This window comes from Mesoplodon mirus, assembly GCF_964341445.2.
Source record: "Mesoplodon mirus genome assembly, chromosome: 5".
Taxonomy (NCBI): Eukaryota; Metazoa; Chordata; class Mammalia; order Artiodactyla; family Ziphiidae; genus Mesoplodon; species Mesoplodon mirus.
In genome coordinates, this window is record NC_138980.1 from 44,461,147 (window position 1) to 44,478,068 (window position 16,922).

Consider the following 16,922-nt stretch of genomic DNA (forward strand, 5'->3'; position numbering starts at 1 on the left):
GGCCAGGCTTGTGCACGGTCAGGACCAAAGGTGGAGGAGGAGCCACGATGTGGGTCCCAAAGCCAGCCCAGGGAGGGGCTGGGGCTGGGGTCAGAAGTCGAGGCCCACCTGAGGCTGCGGGAGCGGGGCCGAAGGCGAGGTGAGTGGTGGCCGCCCTCCTCATCAGCCATGCTCTCTGAGCTGCGGAAATGCTTGGACAGGAAGCATAGTTCGTCCGGCGTCGGCTGGAAAGGAAGCTGGTGGAGGCGCTCCCTGGAGGATGAGCTCGACTGGCAGGAGGGGGTATCGGGGCCATGGGTTCATGGTCAGTGCCACAGCCAGGACCCCAGCATTACCCCTGAAGGCTCAGGCTGTCTGCTGGTCATCAGATGGTAACTCTCCCGCCTGGCTCCTATGCATCCCTCAAAACTCCAGCTTTGCTGTCCCCTCTTCCAGGAAGCCTTCCCTACCTGTTCCCTTGGCAGCCCCAAGACCCCCTCTGACCAGGCCTTCCCTGACCACACAAGGATGAGGATATCTGTGTACCCTGGACCAGGAGCCCCTTGGGGCTGAGGCTGGGTCCTTTCAGGGATGCCCCAACGTTGCCCAAAATGGGGCACAGAGGGGCCAGCCAGGATGTTTGCTGATTGGATAACTATCCAACACCTTAAAAAAAACCCCAAAGGGGCTTCCCTGGTGGTGCAGTGGTTGAGAGTCCGCCTGCCGATGCAGGGGACACGGGTTCGTGCCCCGGTCCGGGAAGATCCCACATGCCGCGGAGCAGCTAGGCCCGTGAGCCATGACCGCTGAGCCTGTGCGTCTGGAGCCTGTGCTCCGCAGCTGGAGAGGCCACAACAGTGAGAGGCCCGCGTACCGCAAAAAAAAAAAAAAAAAAAACCCCAATGACGTGTCTTCCCCACCCCCAACTTGGCACTCCCCTGTTTGCCTGCCAAGGTAGGACTTGTGGGTACCGAGAGAGTGGAGCTGGGCGTGTTGGTTCCATAGCCAGAAGACGGGAGGGACGCGAGGGACCATCTTCTGCCGTCGGCCCTGGAGAGAATGAGAAGTTGGAAGGAAGGCACGGCCCCTGCAGCTTGTGGGGACCAAGGGCAGGCACTGTGGCTGGCCAATCCTGGCCCCATTGGAGGAAGGACCTTCTGAAAAGGCCAAGAACCGGAATACAGGGTGAACAAGTCCACTGTGTGTTTTCTCCATGTTCTTCAGCTGCCTCCTCCAGGAATTCTTCCCTGACACCAGCGGCCAGTTCGTCCCCCATCAAAGCTGCTCTCTGAGTTGCAGCTGCTGGGGTACACGCTGGCCACTCCCACCAGACTGAGGACTCCCTGAGGGCCAAAGTCCAGCCTCTCATTCCTCAGCCCCCAGTGTAGGGCACGGCATCCAGCAGGCACTGAATAAACGTTGTTGAATGAATAAGTGACATCTAAGTGCCTGGCACATAACAGGTCCTCTATCAGGTCTTGTTAAGTGAATTAACAACTTTCAGTGAATGAGTGATTCCTGGACCAAGCCATGCCACCCCCTCCCCCTCCCCCTCCCGGAGGGCTCATAGAAATTACCTGTCTGTGCTCGGGATGTGGCTGCAGGAGACCGTGCGTGCATGCGTGCATTTGCCAGGGGCGGAAGCCAGAGGAGAGACCACAGCAGGGCAGAGGCCAGGGGTGGGGAAAAGGCTAATGAGGAGGCAGGTCCAGCCACCACGTCCATGCCCCTGCCTGTCCCCTCGTCCATCAAGTCAACACCATCCCCCAGAGCCGGAGACCACTCACCTCCGGGCAAAAGGAAAGTTGATAGCAGATGCAGCTGAGAAGTTCCGAGGACTATCCAGGGGGCTGCTGCCTGCTGAGGAGGACGTGGGGGAACTGAGTCAGTGGGGGTGGAGACAGAACACTCCCACCCCACCCCGCTTGCCCCCACGCTCACCTGTTGGGATGGACAGTGGTGACAGGGGCCGGGAAAGGGTCGGCGAGGGTGTTCCTACCACCAGGCTCTTGCGGTTCCCGCTGCGGCAGCTGTCGGGGGGGAAGGTGGGGACAAGGTCAGGTCCAGGACTCCTGCTTCAGAGGACCACATGCTCAGCCGGGAGCACATGGGTGATGGCTTCAGGGCAGGACAGGAAGCTGGGGGCGACCACTCTCTCTCTGCTCCCCAGGCGGACCGCCCCGCTCCAATGTCATAGCCCTGGCCCAACTTCTCCAGCTTCTGTGTTCACAATCCCACGCCCAGGACTTCCCCAGCGGTCCAGTGGTTAAGACTCCACGTTTCCAATGCAGGAGGCACGGGTTCGATCTCTGGTGGGGGAAGTTCCGCATGCTGCGCAATGCCGGGTGGGGGGGGAAGTTTGCTCCACAATCCCACCCCCACAGCCTTGCCCACATCATGGCCACTGCCAGGAACAATGGCAAATAAGGCAGAGGTTGGAGAGGATCCTGGAACCCACAGGTGGGTTGAGGCAGGCGCCCACTCCATTTTATGCACCTTTTCCCAGGGCCACTGCTCCAATCTCTGAGCAGACCCCCTCCCCAAGATCCCCCTAAAACGCCAATCTGATCCTTGGAAACCCTAAAGCCAGCATCTTGCACATTGGGTCCTGTTCTTGTTCTACCAAACTTTTTTTTTTTTCAAAGAATGTTTTTTTAAAAAAAAAAGTTTATTTGTTTATTTATTTATTTTATTTTGGCTACACCGGGTCTCAGTTTCCGCACATGGGATCCTCGTTGCGGCACACGGGATCTTTTAGTTGCAGCATGCGGGATCTTTTAGTTGCGGCACGCGGGATCTAGCTCCCCGACCAGGGATCAAACCCGGGCGCCCCCTGCATTGGGAGCGCTGAGTCTTACCCACCGGACCATCAGGGGAGTCCCTGTTCTGCCGAACTTTTGCCCACATGTTTTCCTCCCTTCATCCCAGCTCCCTCCTGGCCGCCAGAACCCTGGCCCAGGTGCCCCCCCCACCCTTGCCCAGTAATTCCCATATGTGCCCTGGCCCCAGCCCCCGCCCTAGCAGAGGGAAGTTGGGAGCGACACTGTACCCCCCACCCACTCCGGCAGTCGCCCGGCAACGGCTCCGATTGCTCTCGACAAGTGCATCAGCCCACACAGCCTGAGCCGCCAACGCAGCCCAGCCTTGGCGGGAGAACTGCGCAGGGAGGGAGAGATGACACCTCGAGGCCTCACAGGGCCAGGAATGGCGTCCCAGGCAGAAGGCACAGTGCAGGCCAAGGAGAATGAGGTCAGCAACTGGCTCAGGAGACAACACATGCACGGAGGAGGGGTTTAGCCTATCCACGGCTCCATGTGCAGCTGCTCCGCTGAGCCTGTTTCCCCATCTGTATACTTTGCAAAGGTGCATACACAGTGCTCAGCTTTGGGCCTGGCACTGGGTAAATTGCGGCATGTACGTATATTGTCATCTTTCTCCTGACATTGCTCACAGGGCCTGGTGCATGGTGGGAGAGCAAGCAATACCTCTCCAGCGAATTAAATCACCAACATCTGCCAATACCAATAAGCCCAGAGCAGGGAGAGACCAGCTGCACCCATTTCCCAGCCTGGAAAACTGAGGCCACAGATGCCATCAGCCGCAGAGATTGTCCTCTAGTCTGAGGTGCAAAAGCAAAAGCGAAACCCACAGGTTCCTGCAAAACTTCCTGTCACCACCCCCCCAACACACACACATCCGACAGCCCACATCCTCTTCCAGCCCTTCACCCCCACACTGCACCCCAATGCATCATTTTTCACTTCCAACAGCATTTGGGAAAAACACTGGGAGCCTCCCCCTTGCTCTCAGGCAGGGCTTTCTTGAAAACAACCAAATCTGAGATCTCAAAGGGGAACTGGGCATCATCTGTTCAATTCCCGAGCATCTACTGAGCACCAACTGTGTGCTCAGCCCTCCCTAGAGAAGGCCCAGGACCCTGAGGAGCTGCCTAGTTTTTCAATAACCAGCCCTGTGGCACAACAGAGAGTGAGAATTATGTCAGAAAAGAGGGGCCTGAGGCCAGTTTCCTGCACCTGATCCCTGAGGTGCCCATGAGCCTTCTGTGGCTCCCCAGGTTCTGGAAGAAGAGCCTAAACCCTGGATTAGTCATTCAAGGTCTTTCAGCAGCTGGTCCCACCGTCCAGCCTTTGCCTGTGCTCCCCTCTGGGAATGCCCCGACCAAGCACTGGTGAGACATTCAAGCACAGAGGGGTTAAGGAACTGCCTGAAGGCACACAGCCTGACAGTGGCTGAGCTGGAATTTCAACGCAGGTCCAGCAGAGCTCACAGCCCTCACTTAGCTTCTCTGCCTTTCAGAAGAAACTGAGACTCCACTTTGCTCTGGATAGAACACCGTGATTTCCCCCCACCCCCCCATAACCGACAAGCACACCATCCTCCTGCAGCAAATATTCGCTTCCGAACCATCATTTCCGCTGACTGGGCCCCAGGGACTAAACAGCCTTCAGTTTTTCCAAGAAGCTCTTCTCCAGGTCTGCCCAGAGGACAGGTTTGAATTCTGATTCAGTCCCAAATCCCTGCTGCTTCTGTCACCACCTGAGCTGCGACCCCGGCGGACAAACACCCCAATTTGGGTAAGGAGCGGTGAAAGGAGGGTGCCTGGGACCCCAGGGGATACCTGGATCCCAAAGCATCCGCCCACTTCCCCCTATCGCCGCACACAGTGGCCCTCCCCGCGCTGCCGAGACACACTTTTGGCAACTCGTGTCTGCTCGGTCCGCCGCCGCGCCTTTGCCCGCGCGAAGCCCCCTACCTCTTGGAGCGCTGCAGCAGCGCGCCCTTGGCCAGGCGGCTCCGGTGGCCGGGCGCCGCCACCGCCGTCCAGTAGCTAGGATCGGACATGCTGCTTCCCTTTGTGCCGCCGCCGCCGCCAGAGGCCCGAGAGGCGCGGGGGCGCAACCAGCGGCGGCGGGACGCGAACCTTCACGGTGGGATCTGCCCCGGGAGCCCCGCGGTGAGGGGCGGGGACGCGTCGCGGGGCTGGGGCTAGGGGGCGAGGAGGAAGCGCGAGCCCGGGAGCGAGGCCTGGAACCCCGCCCAGGACAGCGCGGGGGCGGGGCCTGGCCTGGCGGGGTGGGGCGAACGACGCGGAAGCAAGGCCTGCGAACCCGCGTGCTGGCTGGTGGGCGTGGCGTTGCCATGGCCGCGGGCGGAGGGGCGGGACGTTGCTAGGCTTGCGGGAGGCGGGGGCGGGGCGTTGGCGGTACCTGGATGTAGCTTCCTTCGAAGTTGGCTCCCTTCCTTCAAAATGTAAATCCGATCGCGCCCCTTTCTCCCCTACCTAGGCGCTAACCCCTTCTGAGTGCGGCACTCAAGACCCATTCAGCGGCTTGGCCCAGCTCATGCTACCGCCCCCACGCTGGCTCTACTCCTTGGAATGCCTTTCCTGCCTGGCAAAACTCAGCGTCCCCTCCTTCAGGAGGTCTCCTCTTGTGTCTGTCCAGCTCTGTCTTCCCCAGGCTTGGGCTCCTTGAGGTCCCAGCATCTTCCAGCGCTGGACTGGCACAGAGGGTGTGTTTAGCAAACTGAGTCAGGGCATCTGATATGCTCTTCCTGTCTGTATGATGGAAAAGGCCATCAGCCTGGCTACTATCAGGAATCAGATGCCGGATTTAACTTCTCAAGCCTCAGTATTCTCAACTGTAAGATGGGAGGAAAATGGGGCTGACATGAAGATTACACTGTGCGTCCCAAGAGTGCCTGGTAAACGTTTGATAAACGTTAGCATTAGGCAAACTTCCAGGCCTCTGGTTCCCCATATACACATGTCCCTTTGTGAAAATGGAATAAAATCAGAGGCACAGAAAGTGCCTGGTACAGAGCTGGGGGTACAGTTCATCTTCACTATGGAATGTCTCACACAGTAGACTGTGAATTAATGCTTCCTCCTTTCATGACAGCCCCAGGAAGTCGGGGACAGTGTCACCCTGAAGGTGGACCCCCCACAGGCCTCACAACACTTTGGGAACTGGCCCAGGCAGGACTGACCTGGAGCCCAGACCCCACATCTGAGAAAACTGAGGCGTACAGGGGGTGTTGCTGCCTGATGTGTAGCCCTAACCCTGCCCATCTATCTTGCCACCCATTTTGCTTCTCAAGTCTCTCAGACTCCCTCCAAGCCCAGTGTCACCTTCAGGTGGCCCACACGCAGTGGCCCAGATATCTGCTGTCTCCCCAGGCCTGCTCTCCACACCCCCAGACTGGGGCTCAAACAACCCATATCTGGCCACTCATTCACTCAACAAACATTGAGCACCTACTATGTGTCTGCCCTTGTACTGAACCCTGGGGATGCAGGCCACAAATAATCCCTGCCCCCAGGAGTCCCCAGTCTGGTAGGGGAGGCAGAGAGTGAACAGGAAACAATTAAATGAACAAGTTAATTTCACACACTGAAGTTGAGGAAGGAAAAGAACAGGGGTAAGGCTGGCAAAGGACAACTTTAGCCAGGAGGCCTCTCTGACGTGACACTGCAGCCAGAAGTGAGACATCGAGAAGGAAGAAGAGCCAGCCATGGAGAAAGAGCATCCCAGGAAGGGAGCACAGCTCATGCAAAGGCCCTGAAGCAGGACTGAGGGGAAGATGCCAGCAAGACTCACCATGTGGGCCTTGTGGGCTACAGGGAGGAGTGCAGTTTTACTACAGCAGCAACAGGGAGTCATGAAGGATGTGTGAGCAGCAGGAGGGTGTGATCTGGACTAAGCTTGTAAACCACCCCCCATGTCTGCCATGAGGAACAGGAGCTGTTGGGGGCAGGAGTGGAGGTGGCAGGAGGCTAGTGAGGGGCTGTAACAGGATCTGGGAGGGGAGGACACAGGCCTGGACCAGGGTGGGGCTGTGGAGTAAAGTGGGTGGATCCTGGACTTATTCTGAGGCTAAAGAACAGGCTCTGCTGTGGGGTCATATGTGTAGATGAGGATAAGAGAGGTCACCCATGATCCTCAGGTGTTTAGCCTGAGCCACATACGGGAAACAGAGCCTCCTGCATGGGAGGAATTCGAGGTCCCATAGGCCTGGGGACCCAAGTGGGGATGAAGCCACGGTCTCATGCACCATAGGCTAACATGATGTGTCCACAAGCTCCCCCTACCATGTGTGCCGGGGACACTTCTGCACACAGTTAGTAAAGGAGCTGCCCATCATCCCCAGTCTGTGCTGCCTACGTGCCTCCCACTATGCCCATTGTGTTGGCATCCCCAGCAGCTGCTTCTCCCACGCCCATCTGGCCTCAGTTTCCTCCTCTGCAGAACAGGGTTACAGCTGGCAATCCAGAGGGCCTGTGGCCATGGCAAAGACCTCCCCTGAAAGGCTGGCTGATCAAGTGACCTCTGGTGCCAGCCCCTTGCCCACTAGATCAAGCCCCTCCCCTACTCACACACCCTCCACGGCTCCTCATTTTACAGCAAATTCACACTCCTGGGTAAATCTCTTTCCTAGAGCTCGAATCCTAACTGTGCCTCAGACTTTGCCTCTCTCTGCTTGTGCCAGTAACTGTGTAAATAGGAAAGCCCGAGGTGGACATACAGACCCTCATCTCCGACCCCACATTGGTAGGGCCACCCCAGCCCTTCCTACCTGCCCATGAGCTGTCCATGCCCCTCTAGGCCCCATACTTTATGCGGCTCCCAGTGCCCTCGGTAGAAAATCCAAATTCTTCCCGTCCTTGGTGTCCAAGGCCCCAGAGGGAACACACCTCTGACAATGCTGTTCCTGCCTGGAACAGCCTCTTTGTTGTCCCCTTGGCCATATGGGCCCAACTCATGACCTTCTCTTCAAACTGCTCCCCACCAGCACCACAGGTAGAGCCCTCCCAGCTGCTTCCCATTTGTCTGCGCCACAAGCATTAATTGAGCACCTGATGTATAGCAGGCCCTGCCTGAGGCTATAGGATGACCAGGACAGATCCAGGTCAGGCTTTCAAGGGGCTCTAAAACCTTTGGATGAGAAAAACAACTCAATAATCACACAAGAAAACATGGAAATCACAACCATGATGGGGTCAGGATGAGGGAAATGGATGTGCATAATGGATGCAACTGGGGCTTGGGGGCCCTTATGGTGGGGTGGGGCAGGGGCGGGGAGGTTTAGTCACGAAAGGCTTCCTATCTGAGAGCTTGATGGAGACTTGACAAATGGATAAAAGAGTAAACAGAGAAAGCGGAGCTCTGGGCAGGGGGGACAACAAGTGCAAAGGCCCTGAGGCTGGCCAGCTTATATTCTGGCAGTCCAGGAAGCTGCACGGCTAGAATAGGGTGAGCACTGGAGAGGTGGATGGGAGGACGTGGGGCAGGGGGGTGGTTCATCACAGGAGCTGGACCCATAGGGCCTTGGAGGCTGAAGGGACAAATGTGGGCTTATTCCCCTTGGAGCAGGGGAGGCAGGTACCCATTTCCTTGCCTGGCCCAAGTCAACGGGGCTCTGCTGCCCCCTGGTGGCAAGCAAGGGGGCCAGTGGACTCAGCTAGAGTCCCAAACTCTCTGCCTCTATTTCCCCCTGGTAAAACTGGCTTATCTGCTCTCAACAGGTCCCTCCCCTCATCTTGTCCTCACCTGAGGTTGAGGCCAAGGACCCAGAGTCAGATCTGGCCTGACACTCTCTCTCAGGGTGCCTCTGGACAACACACTCTGAGGTTCCAAGCTGAGTTTCTCCTCAGCTAAATGGGGGCGACACAGTCTCTGCCTCCCATTGGACACCCCAGGCTGGTCCAGGCCCCACCATCTCCCACCTAGATGTTGCCCTAGCCACTTCCCTGCCTCTGCCACCTCCATTCCTGTCCCCTGTCCCCAGCCAACCTTTCTTCCCCCAAGGTAGCCACAGGGGCTTTAAAAATCTTGGCCCTGCCTCAGGACCTTTGCATGTGCAGTTCCCTCTGCTTGGTGCTTCTCTTCCCCTAGTTCTGCTCAGGCCTTGGCTCAAACACCACATTAAGTGGTCTCTGTCTGAATGTGTCTTGTTTGTCCATTCCCTTGTTCATTGCCTACTCCCTGAGAACTGACTGAGAGCCTCATGAGGGAGAAACTATGTTCATCTTGTTCACAGCTATGCCCTTAGCACCTGGCACACAGTAGATGCCTGCTTAATGAAGGTACCTGCCTGTTGCCCAGCTCCCAGTGTGGGCTCCAAAGTGTTCTCTCTTCTCCCCACTAAAGGCCCATGGGAAGAGTCTGAGCAGCTAATTCACACTAAGGTGTAAATGGTTGATGGGCCATCAAATTCTAGACATCATTGACCTGTACATCTGTCCCCTCCCTGAATTTTTGCCCAAGCTGTGTGAGGCGCCCACTATAACCCTGATGTTCTCTCCCATACAGGGGCAAGACCCTGAGACCCCGCCGTCGCAGAGAGTGGCTCAAACCCTCAACAGACTCTGATGGCAAAGCTGGCCCTGACTTGGTCCCCAGACGTACTGAACCAGGAGAACTGGTGTCTCCTCTCTGAACCTCAGTTTCCTCCGCTGGGCAATGGGATCAGAAAGGGTGCTTCTCTCCCAGGGTTGCAGAGGGGACAGAAGGCACTTGGGGCACTCAGTCAAGCTGGTTCTTTTCTCCCTATACCACTTGGCCTGGTTGACTTCAGTGCACAGGGCTCTGATGGTGGACTCTCAGGGTTAGGAGTGTGTGTGTGTGTGTGTGTGTGTGTGTGTGTACACACATTCACAGGGAGGAGCTTTAGGAGTGTGTGTGTACACACATTCACAGGGAGGAGCTTTCCGGCCAGCGGAGGCCAGGCCAATTCAGCAGGGCCCTGAGCAGGCTGGGAACCCAGCACCTGTCTCGAGGAAGTCCTTGGGCAACAGCTCAAGTTCTGGCCTTGCCCTGACCATCTATCTGAAGGGGGAACCTGCTGCCTATGACTGAATATGGAATTTTCCCATCATGGTCCTAGTGTGGATCACAGTGCCATTTTATGGAGAGGTAAACTGAGGCCCAGAGAGTCCATGTCACCAGCCCACAGTACCTTGGTGGGGAGCTGGGTCTGGGCAGCTTCCAAGTCTCTGGGGTGCCGGGGCGATGTCCGAGCCCCGCCCGCGCACGCTGTCACTTACCTCCAGGGGTGCAGGCCCAGTGAGGGGCTGCAGGGGCTGCTGGGACTCAGCAAGGACGGGCTCTGGCTGCTTGGAGACAGACTGCAAAGAAAGAGGCCGGGGACGGTGAACCCGGCAACGGCCCCTGCGTGTGGCCGAATCGGGAGACGGGACCGGGGTTGTGGTTTCCTTAGGGAGAAGGGGCCTGAGGCTGGGGATACGAGATCTCGCGCAGGCCGCGAGGGCGGGGCCAGACCGTTGACTTGGGAGGGCTCCCTGGAGGCGGCGGTGCGACTTGGGGCGACTTGAACAGAGACACGGAAGAAGGGTGGTTGTCAGCCTGCCCCTCTTCCCCCAAATCTCCCCTTCCAGGTCCAAGCACTCACTCGAGGGTCAGCGCCGGGATGTGCAGCTTGTCCCTGCGGGACTTCATGCCGAGGCCGGGGCCGCGTCTACGCGACCGGGTACTGACGCCCCCTTCGTGGCCGCCAAGCCCTGATTGTGTCGCGATCGGACAGACAGACAGTCGCGGACGCCGGGACAGCACGCCTGGCAGGCGAGACAGACGCGGAGTGGGGCCTGGGCCGCCGTGGGGGGCGGTTGGGGCGGGCTCTCTCCGTCCCGGGGCGGGGCTCGGAGCCCCGCACCTGCGCGCAGGCACAGACCCGCAGCAAAGGTCGGATTGTGCGAGGCGGGAGCCGCGGTCCCACGCCTCCCGGGCAGGGACGCTGAAGGTGCCGGGTATCGAGCCCCCGAGCTGCACGGCCGGAAAGGAGGGGCAGTCACTGCCTACTCCGCCGGACTTTTTGCTCCATCAACTGGCCCCGCCCCTTCCCGGTCGAGGCCGTACCTCCGCGCTCACCCAGCCCCGCCCAGCCCCGCCCCCGGGGGGGTGTCTCTCGGACACCAATCCACGGTGTGCGTGCCCCACCCCAATCCTCCCACCCGCAGCCGCTCAGCCCAGGCGTTCCCGGCCGCCCGCAGCGGGTGTCCCCATCCCGGCGCACACGGGAGGCCCCGACCACGCCTACGGCACTTTGTTTCCCTGGGTTCCCTCTGCCCAGTCAGTCATCCCCCTCATTCATATCCGAATTCAGCCCCACCAGCCTCCTCCCTACACGTGGACCCCTGGCGCTCCGAGCCCCACCCTCCCTCCTGCCCAGCCCAGACTCCGAAGGTTTGCGGTTGTCTGTGTCTGGCCATGGCCCCCTTGAAATCCTGGTTGGACCCAGTCAGGCACACCGCAGGTGGCAAAGACTAGACACCCCTCAGGTAGTCTTTGTTCTGGTCCTACTCCGAGGCCCAGGACTCTGCCCTCAGTGGTTTGTACTGATTCACGGTCCACTACCCCGCCCCCAGCCTGGGCAAAGGCTGGGGACAGTGCCTGCCTTCCGGGCAGTGTCCAAGCCCCGCCCCTACTGGGGTCCTCAGGGCCCTCCCCACCAGATGCACTATCCCCAGTCCAACAAGAGATGGTCTGGGCTTAGGGGCTACTCTGACACCAGCCCCACCATCAGATTTCAAACTCTCATCCAACCCCCAGGACCTACCCCTTCTCCTCTCCCTCCACCTCCCCTATGCTCACTTCACCCCAGCTACCCCGTCTCCATGCTGTTTTTCCAATGCCAAGCTAGTTCGCACCTCAGTACCTTTGACCATGCTGTTCCCTCTGCCTGGAATGCTGTTCCCCCCACACTTTCCCCCTGGCTCTTCCTCCTCTTCCAGATCTAGTCTCAAATGTCACCTCCTCTAAGAGATCCCACATCTTCAGGGCTAAAGCCACCCTCCAGCCCCCTCTGTCTGTCTCTGTTTAATTTCTCCCCTGTATAATACCACTTCATCACTCTCTCCAATAGAGTGCAAGCTCCATGGGCAGGGTCCAGCATTGACTTGTCACCGTGTCCCCTGTGCCTGGAACAGAGCCCAGCACACAGTAGATCCTAAAAAAATGTTTGTTGAGTGAGTGATTTCACTGAGGCGCAAGGGAATTCCCACCCCCAACTTAGGCAAACGCAGCCTCCAAAGAGGGAGTGTCTGCACTCACACTCCCCCAGACCACCAGTACAAGGCAAACTCCTCCCCCTCCTGGGCTTTGGTTTCCCCATCTGTAAACAGGGGAAGGCACTGAACAAATGTTTTTTGAGCTTTTGGGATCTCAAAATGCCAATCGCCAGGAACATTAATGTGACCCTGAAGTGTATGATTTTCTGCCGGTGTTCCCCAAAATAGAGTGAGCTTCCTGTCATGGGAGGCATGCAAGCTGGTTCCAGGATACTTGACTGGAATTCTACAGTCTGGACTCTGGATGCCACCTTTTCAAGTTGGTTGCTTTACAGCCAGCGATGCAACCCTTATGCACCTCAGTTTCCTCGTTTGCAAACTGGCATAGTTTGTACCTCACCTCCCAGCCTGTGGTGAGGGCCACGTGAGGCGCCTGTGAAGTACTTTGCACACACTGGGGCAGGATCAAGGTGAGAAGCTTTGTAGTAATTATTAAATAAATTCACAATTTGGAGGCTGCTGCTGAACTATCTGTGCCCAGGGCCACAGGGCCCCACCCAGCCCACTGGCCCCAGGTGAACTCACCCACGTCCCCGGCGTGGTAGGCTCAGCTCCTTCTGAAAAGAAAACAGGGGTCATTCTCAAGGAGACAAACCCTTCTCATCCCTAGCTTTCCACCCACCTCATTTCCCAGTTGGCCCCTTGTTCACCCTGTTCCAACCAATGCCTCTTTTCTGCTCACCCCACACATTGGACTCAGCCCTGCCTCAGGGCCTTTGCACCAGCTGTATCTTCTGCCAGGACCACTTTCCCTCCCTTCTGGTGCTTGTTAATTGAAGCTCATCCTTCAGGTTTCAGCTCAAGCGTCCCTTCCTCTAGGAAGCCCTTTCAGATTCCCAATCTACCTCCCTTCTCAGCTCCCCTACTTACATTTTTAAAAAGTCATTATTCAAAATAAATTAGTTATATTTACAAAGAAGTATGTCAGTAGTGGCTAAATACTAATAATCTATTGAGAAAAGGGAGATTCCTTTGTCATCCTCACCCTGTCCCCTCCCAGATCTGAAAGCCATTCCCTGCTCACCCTCTGCAGAATCTATGCAGGTTTGGGTCCTGGTCATTGGTGGGGGCTGGGCACACTGACCAGTGACTACCTATTGAAGACTCTTTTAGAGCTCAGCAAGCCGATCTGCACCAACCCTGGGTGTCCTCACCATATATAGGGCAGAAAGCCCTGTGCTTGGGTTCCACTGTGACCCCAGAGTCCACCCTCAAATGTGGCTTGCCCAAGAGGGCTTTTTAATTCTCAAAAGGCTGTATAGCACAAGTTTAGAATCTGAGGACACCCAGACCTGGGTCCAGATCTATCATCTGTTCTCTCTTGGCCGTGGAACCTTGAGCCAAGTGACTGGTACTACCTGTGCTTTGGTTTCCCCATCTGTAATTTGGAGATAATGTAAGAGGGTTCTGGGGTAAAAATGATCAGAAATTATTGTTGTTGTGTTACTTACTGTTGAGCTCAGTAAGGGCCTTCGCAGACTATCGCAATACTTGCTAAATTTTATTCACATTTACTGAGCCGCTACTACGCATCAGGAGCAGAGGCCTTTTTACAGGCGGGGAAACTGAGGCGCGGAGGGCAGCAGCTGCCCACATCTCTCGACGGAGGTAGGGCCGGGAATCCAGGTCTCTGGACACCACACACACACACACACACACACTGGGGCGGTTGCGTCGAGGATGCAGGACTATTTTTACCTCGGTGGGCTCAGGGCTGCCCACATCCAGAGTTGGGCGTTCGTCATGGCAACCAATGATGTCATCAGCCCCCGCAGCCAATTGAAGGGGGCCGGAAGCTGCTGGGCTCGGGATGACAGGGCTGGGAGGGGTTAACAGGGTCTCCAGGCAGGGGAAGAGGAGGATCTGCGGGGATGGGGCGTCGCCCTGAGGCTGGACCCCAGCTACCTTGAGCTGAGAAAATCAAGTCAGAGCCCTTCAAGGTGGGAGGAGGCTCACCTGCCACCCTGAGGTCCCCTTGTTTGCTTGAATACCTCTGGGGATGGAGAGCTCACTATCATTCTGCGCAAACGTTCATAGACCCACCACCACCACCACCACCATTAGGCTCTCCTTCGGCCCCCTCTGGTTGTTATGAGATCTCATGCCAGCTTCCTCCTCCCCTACTAACCCGCAAAACAGTAAGGAGCTGGGATCTGAACTCAGGGGTTCTTGCTGTGCCCACACGTGCCGCCCCCCCCACACCCCATCCCAGCCATTCCCTTCCAAAACACTGACAGTCCTGGGTTCCCAGTCTGGCTCCCTAATCTGGGCTGTGTGACCCCCGACAAGCGACTTCAGCCGTCTGTGCCTCAGTTTCCTCCTTTGGAAAATGGTCCAGTTACATAGGGCCCTGGGAGGAATCAAGTAGCAGGCTCAGGGCCTGGCGCTGGGGGAAGCTTTGATCAATCAGAGCCCAGAGAATGATTTTGTGAGGTTAATAACTACCAATTTAACCACAAATTTTAATTTACTTCCAAAATACAAAAAGATGTGAAGTTGCACCGAGAGGTGAGGGACGGTCAGCAGCCCCCCTACAAAGGCTCAGTGGAACGCTGGGCCCACATGGAACTCTCCCGGCACCACCCCCGGACCCTCTGCTCCCTGCGCCATCTGCTCTTGCCTTCAGCCCCCTCTTTGCCAGCTGTTCCTCAGCGAGTGGCTCCCGCCTAGAAAGGGGGTGGGGGTGGGGGTGGGGGTGGTCTAACCCCCCGGAACTGCCCTTTAAAGATAATATTTATGGCATCCTCTTCTGGGCTTGACTGGGCTGGGAGATGCTGCCTCCTCACCAGAAGCCTCAGCTCCACCCGGAGGAACCCACATTCTGAAGGAGACAGGGTAGGGCATGGACACCCCCATACTGGAGGCATTAGTAGGGACCCAGAGGAAGAGAAGGGGCTGGAGGGAGAGGGGAGCCAAAAGAGTTCCAGGAGGAGGGTTTCAGGCTGGGCTAGCAGGCTAGTGGGAAACAGTAGGGTGGAGGTGGGACTCAGCCCAGTGGGCACCAAGTCTCATCGGAAGTTGGCAGCTGGAGCGAAGAGAGAGAGGTCAGCAGGGACCACATGGCACCAGCCGGAGGGCTTCCTGGAGGAGGAGAATAGTGGAACCGGACCGTGAGGATGCCAGATGAACCTTCCAGGGAGCTTCCCCAGCAGCAGGAGAGACAAAGTCCAGACACAGACTGGCCACCTTCTCTGTCCCTGGATGCTCTCTTTGGGGATCTGCTTTTAAAATTCTGTCGTTTGTTAAGCAAAGGGCAAAGTGGGAGATGATGAAAAAAATGATAAAATAATAGTGGTAGTAGTCCTAGTAATAACAGCTTATGTTAACTGGCGCCTACAAATGCTACACAGAAGACTGAGCTTAACCCAAACCAGAAAGGGCCAGTCTCCACCTCTTCCCCTTACCCACAGCCAATGCAAACTGGTGGTCCACAGGCCAAGCCAGGTCCTGTTTACAACCTCCTAGTACTCAGTCAACCGCACGCCCTGCATTGCCACAGTCAGATTGGCCAGGATACCCCCACCTATTGTCTGGACTGGCCAATCAGCACCTGACTTCCTCAAGCTTTCATGAATTGACTCTTTGATCTTTGGCAAGGATCACCCTCCAGGGTATCTGATTGGCTCTGACCTGATTGGCTGGGGGCGCTCTGGGCTCCAATCAAAGAAGTGTGTGACTGATGCCCCAAACCAAGGCCCTCAACATCTTTGCACCCTCAAGTGCCAGACCACTTAGAATTCCAACTCCCTGACTTCCTGGATGTTATTTTCCTTCTCTGAGCCTCAGTTTCCCCCTCTGAAAAATGAGGCTAATAATCTCTTGGGCTGTTGGAGAACTAAATGCATGTACAGTGCTTAGCATTTGTAGATGTCCCTTAATGTGAGCAGTTATTTACACTTCTACTGTTATTTTAAAAATTATTTTCATGTGTCTCCTACTTGGTCCTTTACTCTAGATGCCTTCCTGGTTCCTGGCCCCCTTTCTGGCCCCCACCTGCTCCAGAAGAGTCTTTCAAAGCCCTCAGATCTGACATGACCTCCCCTGTTCCATCACCTTCCATAGCTCCCAATCACCCTAGGAAGAAAGTCTAACCTCTTCAAAATCAGCGCTGGAAGCCCTGGAAGCAGATGGTCCCATCTCACATGCCCAGTTCTAGCGCTAAGAAATGGCTTCTAGCTTCCCCATAAATACATATGGTTGCATACCTCTGGGCATTTGCACGTGCTGTTCCCTCTGTCCAGAATGCCCTCACTCAACCGGGCAAACCCTACTTGCCCCTCCGCCTCCTTGGATGGAGGCCTGCCAGTGTGGGGTTGGGCTGGAGGGAGAGGCAGACCTGCCTGGGTTCAAATCCTCTGTCGCCTTACACACTGTGACACCTGGACAGAGGCTATGATTCTATGAGCCTCAGTTTCCCCGTTTGTAACATGGGACTCGTCATCAGGGAATGGGTGCCTCTTCCCCATGGAACAGCAACCCCCCCGTTTCTGACGTCAGCTGCACCCCCCATTCGCCTACCCGAAGGCGGTTTCTCTATTTTAAGAGCCCTGCAGGCAGGGCTCAAATCTATCTGGGGCTCCGGGCGGGGCTTGTTTCCCAACAACACCCCACTGCAAACCAGTCCTGCTGCACCCCCTCCTCTATGCTCAGGCCCCCCACTCCTGCCTCTGGCAACGGCCCCTCCCCGCCCCCCACCCCCCCGCATGTCCTCAGGGTCTCTGCCTTGCAGCTCTACCCACACCCTCCCTGACTCCCAACCGAAACACTCTCTTCCTTCACCTCCCAACAAGTTCGCAGTTCTGCAGCCCGGGTTCAAGGCCTGCCTTTCCCCTCCCTC

The 16,922-nt window shown here is 56.9% G+C and overlaps 1 protein-coding gene across 9 annotated transcripts in view; it reads right to left on the reverse strand.

The window, feature by feature from the left end:
- Positions 1–16,922, reverse strand: part of MAST3 (microtubule associated serine/threonine kinase 3) — a gene marked incomplete at its 5' end in the record, with an annotated part of 38,484 nt that overhangs the window by 20,217 nt on the left and 1,345 nt on the right. Inside the window, 7 exons of one of the 9 annotated variants that reach the window (XM_082623982.1) lie at positions 109–269; positions 951–1,029; positions 1,557–1,577; positions 1,767–1,839; positions 1,921–2,009; positions 10,046–10,126; positions 12,611–12,642. In XM_082623982.1, coding sequence (XP_082480108.1) covers positions 109–269; positions 951–1,029; positions 1,557–1,577; positions 1,767–1,839; positions 1,921–2,009; positions 10,046–10,126; positions 12,611–12,642 — 536 coding nt within the window. Of the gene's footprint in view, positions 1–108; positions 270–950; positions 1,030–1,556; positions 1,578–1,766; positions 1,840–1,920; positions 2,010–4,753; positions 5,045–10,045; positions 10,127–10,410; positions 10,773–12,610; positions 12,643–16,922 lie in introns of those variants that run through there. The other 8 variants (XM_082623977.1, XM_082623975.1, XM_082623979.1 and 5 more) reach the window with 8 other exon arrangements.